Raw genomic sequence first — 5,317 nt, forward strand, 5'->3', positions numbered from 1 at the left:
TTGTAACAACACATTGCTTGTGTGGAAGGTGGAAAATGTTTTCTCAAGCATATCCTTATCCGTTATATCCTCACCACACAGTTTCAATTTCGAAACTATTTTAAACAGGGCCGAGTTATACTCGTCCACAGATTTAAAGTCCTGGATTCTGAGATTCCTCCAATCATACATAGCCTTTGGTAATAACACCATTCTCTGGTGATCATATCTCGTTTTCAACTCTGTCCAAAGGTCTAAAGGATTCTCAATAGTCAAATACTGATCTTTGAGACTCTCAATAAGATGATGGCGTATAATCAATATAGCTCTATATCTATCTTTCTCACTTGCATCATTGCCCTCGGTGATATATTCACCGAGTCCCTTGGATTTCAGGATGATCTTAGCATCAAGTGCCCATTGCAAGTAATTATCTCTAGAGAGATTTAGGGCAGCAAAATCCAAGTTGTTGATTCTCGACATCTGAAATTATATGTTTCATTCTTAGGATTTATAATGTTCTTATGATGCATACAAGACAATCAGATATGCAAATTGGTCACACGACCAAACGGATATGATGCATTCAAGTCATATGATTATGCATGCATGCTTTGTTAACAAGCCGCACGGTCAAGGGTATGAACAATCTTATCAAACGGTTTCTATATGTTCATAATGCAATCATTTATACATCTTAGCAAAACGGTTTTCTAAGTGATCATGAAACATGAAACCTCAATCAAACAATCAAGCAATGCAGCAAAGAGTTAATTGCTATCAACCTAACGGATCATATTAAAAATTAATCAGTCAATGCAATTAGGGTTTCAATATGAACAAGCCGGTTAGGTTAAGTCTTTAAACAAGATGAGAACAACTTAAACCTAGGAGATTTATTTAACCTTAATTCATTCAATTGGATCATCAATTCAAACAACCAAATTCAAGTATGAGATTAATCAATCCTAGCAATCGGTTCTATGTGATCAAATTCAGATTCAAAACATTCAATCACATAAACAATCAAATTCGATTTTGATTTTAAATTAGGGTTTGCATGGTATGCAATCTGCATACGTGCGGCTAGGTTTTAAAGGTATTAGGGTTTCAATTTAGATCAAGCAATGAGATTCGATTTTGGTTATTAGGGATTGGATCTATTTACCTTAGGGTTTGGTTATATGGTTTAGTTTTACCTTAACCTCAAGTCGGGTTGAATGAACCTCCAACTAGAAAAGAGCCGCGAGCTGAGCTGAGATCATTGAACAGTATCGAGTTGCTATCGGGTCGCGAACGTGCTGAATGCTGAGATCGTCGCGTGCTGGAGCGGACTGAGGTCGTCTATCGCGAACGGGAGCAGGCAGCTATCGGGTCGCGTCGAACAGGCTGAGTTGTGTCTCGCGAACGGGCTGAGGTCGCGAGCTGGGGAACGGATCGCGATCGAAAATCAGCTTAGTATCGGGTTCAGGGTTCGTGATCGCCGGTAGGTTTTATCGCCGGGGAATTAGGGTTTTAGATTCAGGATTTTAGCTTAGGGTTCTTAGAGTAATCGTGCTGATAACGTGTTGTGAAACTTAGGAGAATAGAATCTTATTTTTGTTTCTGTATTATTCATAAACATAAGGAGCCATTTATATATAGGAATTACACCGTCATAGAATAATAGAAAGACTAAAGAAAAGAAATACAAATATGGAAAAAATACAAATCATAGATCTATAAGGAAAAGGGAAACTAGGGTTTCTCTCTCTCTAGCCGCCGACTCTCTCTCTCTAAATATGGGCCGGTTATAAACGGGGCCGGTTATGAACATCCACAATATATGATTTATAACAAAAAGTAAAGGTACCGTTTCAAAAAAAAAATGCCTCGCACGAACGGGACAGGCAGATCAACACTTTAAAGCTTAATGCCAAAAAAAAAAAGAACGATAACATATGCATAAAAAAAATCCAAATGATTAAACGTCATATCATCCATGATCCATCTATGGTTGCAAAAACGATACATGTCTCGTTAGTGACAAATAGTTGGGACATAACAGCAAACTTCGTATCTACGTTAAATCGTTATCTTCCTTAATCAAACTCAGTCTCATTCATGCATGTCTTCTTCTTTTTTTGTTGTCAATGTTGAATTCTTATTCAAACGTTCGAAGCCAAAAGACTTAGGTTCCAACAATAAAGAAAAATGCTACCAATAGGTGAGATAGAAGAAAAAACTTCCAAAACAAAAAGAAGTAATAAGCAAAACCATGACGATCGCAGTATAGTTAACGCCACACCATGCATGTCTTCGTTTAGTATATTTCCACCGTGCAGTTAGACTTCTCTTTATTTCTTTCAAACTAGGTTAATCATATGTCTATCTGTTTTTCTTCACAAGAAATTCACTTAACAACCTATATAAGTCTTGTTAGAATATATTGACCACCATTTAATTTAGTTGATAGTAACATTTATAAGTCTATGCCTTTCTACTAAGGTTATAAAAACTAATTTCATGTAAATTCTATTTGCCTTGTCACTTAGCAGCTAGTGTTTTATATTACCAGACTCCGGAAACCAATAATTTACTATTTGACGGTCGTGAACGATCAATTAATTGACGGTACTTGTACATACACACCCTTAAAGAAATCAAATTTTAATTTTATTAAAAGCAAGGAAACGTTGAGAAATTCTATACTTTGGTATTCGGTATTTAAAAAATCATCAAGAACTTCGAGTAAATTTGACTTTTGCCTTATAAATGCTACACGCACCTTGTTAATGTTAATGATTTAATTAACCGCGTACCCGATAATATTAGTATAACGTATTTCACCTACTTTTGTACTTCAGAACTAAGATTAATTACTCCTGAAGTCTTTTTATTTATTTTAATTTCACTTCGAACTTTGGAGATTTGTTTATCGAAGAAAAAATTATATGGAGGCAGCATATGTAATCGTATTATTAATTTACATAGACATTTATAGCGTGGGTTTATTTTAATCACATAGATTTTGACCCCTTATTGAATTCAGTTCAGTTTTAATTTTTACTAAAAGTGTTGGTACAAGCAAGCTAGTACTCTATATAAAAGAGAAGGTGAGTTGACAAAAAAAAAAAAAAAAAAAAAAAAAAAAAGAGAAGGCCATTGCTATCGGGACTGAGCATTTTTTTTTTTTTTTTATGAAATGTAAAATTTATTGATTAAGGAAAAAGAATAGACAATTACAATGGAAAGTAAAAAACTATAAGCTAAAAGCTATACACAAGAAAATGCTTGTAATAGACCTATGTGTAATCGAAAACCTCAAACCAGCGTTGCATCAGCCCAGCTAACTTATGGTCCGGTTTGTATCGTAGAGAACTGATTCGGTTTCGTATGACCTTGTCAATGATTTGGATAGCTTGCTCTGTTGTGTGATAACCTTTCTGATGTCTGTGGTCGTTCCTCTCCTTCCACATGTAATAGATGCATGTCTAAAACACCATTTGGACAAGTATCTTGTCCATGTTGCTAAGAGTGTTTCTAGTAACAAACTGCAAAGTGAGACTCCAGTCAGGATTGATCCTTCTACCACATAACCGGCCTGCAAGTCTGTTCCAAACAGTGAAGGTAAAGGGACAAGCAAAAAAGATATGGTCCCTCGACTCATCCCTTTCTCCACACATCAAGCAAATTTGCTGTATACCCCAAGCCCTCATACGCACTCCAATTGATAAGCGATTCTTTATTGCCAGCCATACAATAAAAGAGTATCTAGGAACGCCCTGTTAAAACCATACACTCTTACTCCAAATTACCTTATCCTTTTTCACCCGTATTTGATCCCAGGTTTTACTCGATGAGAAGTGTGATTCATAGGTGTTCTCCGCATGCTTCCATAGCACCACGTCTCTGCCATGCTCGTCAAGAGGTACCCTTTCATTCTGGATACAGTCATGAAGAGCATGACAATGCCTACTTCTATGCCCCCTGATGTTACATCGCTGACGCATAACTGCTTCACTAACTCGAGCGGTTCTCGCAACTCCAAGATAGTACGTACCCACATCACCCGTAATGTCCAAGAGTCTCCCCATCTTTAGCCAGTCATCATACCAAAAAAAATGCAGTGTGACCATCATTAATCTCAAACCGGATGAATGGATATGCCAACGTTCTCAACTTTAGAAGCTTCCTCCAGATCCAAGATCCCTTCCCATCCTCCCTTACTTCCCAAAACGAATTCTGACGCAACAAGTAGCGCTGAATCCAAGAGACCCAAAGAGAGTCAGAGTTCGAAATAATCCTCCAGATTAAGCTTAGCGCAAATACTTTTGATGAATCTCGCAACTTCCGGATGCCAAGACCGCCATCTTCTTTAGGACAACAGAGATCCTCCCATGCCACCTTAGCTTTGTGCGTCTGCGTTGGAGAACCAGACCACAAAAAGCGCTACACATGCTTTCAATTGTATCCAAACAAGCTTTCGGTAGAATAAAAGCTTGACTCCAGAAGTTGACAATACTTGTAATGACTGACCTGATCAACTGTAGCCTCCCCACATAAGACAAATACTTGTTTCTCCAAGATAACATTCTGCCTCTGACCTTGTCTATCAATGGCTGGTAGTCTTGCTTTGTTAAAAGCTTTGGTAGTAAGTGGCATACCCAAATATTTGACTGGCAAACTTCCCACTTTGATCCCCAAACGCACAGCTTCACCCAACAAGGGGTTTATATTCTGACCCGTAGCAAATATGGATGACTTAGAGGCGTTGATATGAAGACCAGAGATTGTTGCAAACTGCTCCATCACCCTCAGAACTCCTCTCATCGAACCAACAGAACCATCAGTGAAAACTAGAATGTCATCGGTGAAGCACAAATGAGTGAGTCTCACTTCTTTACATTGAGGATGATAACCAAACTGATGTTCTTCCGCGGCTTTGTTTAACATCTTAGAGAGGACATTATTCAAGATAACGTAGAGGTATGGTGACAAAGAGCATTCTTGTCAGATACCCCTAGCACTTGTACAGAATCCTTCCAGATTGCCGTTCACAGAGACAGAGAAAGCAGCCGTTGAGATACAGACCTTGATCCAGAGAATAAATTGCAGAGGGAGTCCCATAGCTTGCAAAACAGAAGTAATGAAAGACCATTTAACGGTATCAAAGGCTTTCGAGATGTCAAACTTCACTGTTGATCTGTTGGAGTTGGAGGTTCTATGGTATCCATTTACCAATTCTGAAGCAAGGAGGACATTTTCGAGCAGTAGACGCACCTTAATAAATGCAGTTTGATTAACTTCTATGGCCTCTGGCAAAATTGTCTTGAGCCGACGAGCAAGGACTTTAGAA

The 5,317-nt window shown here is 38.0% G+C and overlaps 1 protein-coding gene across 1 annotated transcript; it reads right to left on the reverse strand.

Annotated features, from left to right (window-relative positions):
- Positions 1 to 3,452: 3,452 nt before the first annotated feature.
- On the reverse strand, positions 3,453 to 4,055 carry LOC106344600. The gene is made up of 2 exons (XM_013783950.1): positions 3,777 to 4,055; positions 3,453 to 3,656 (listed from the first exon to the last, which is right to left on the reverse strand). Exons 1-2 carry the CDS (start codon positions 4,053 to 4,055, stop codon positions 3,453 to 3,455), a joined length of 483 nt encoding a protein of 160 aa, XP_013639404.1.
- Positions 4,056 to 5,317: the final 1,262 nt, after the last annotated feature.

The sequence above is a fragment of the Brassica oleracea genome, chromosome C5 (assembly GCF_000695525.1).
Source record: "Brassica oleracea var. oleracea cultivar TO1000 chromosome C5, BOL, whole genome shotgun sequence".
Taxonomy (NCBI): domain Eukaryota; kingdom Viridiplantae; phylum Streptophyta; class Magnoliopsida; order Brassicales; family Brassicaceae; genus Brassica; species Brassica oleracea.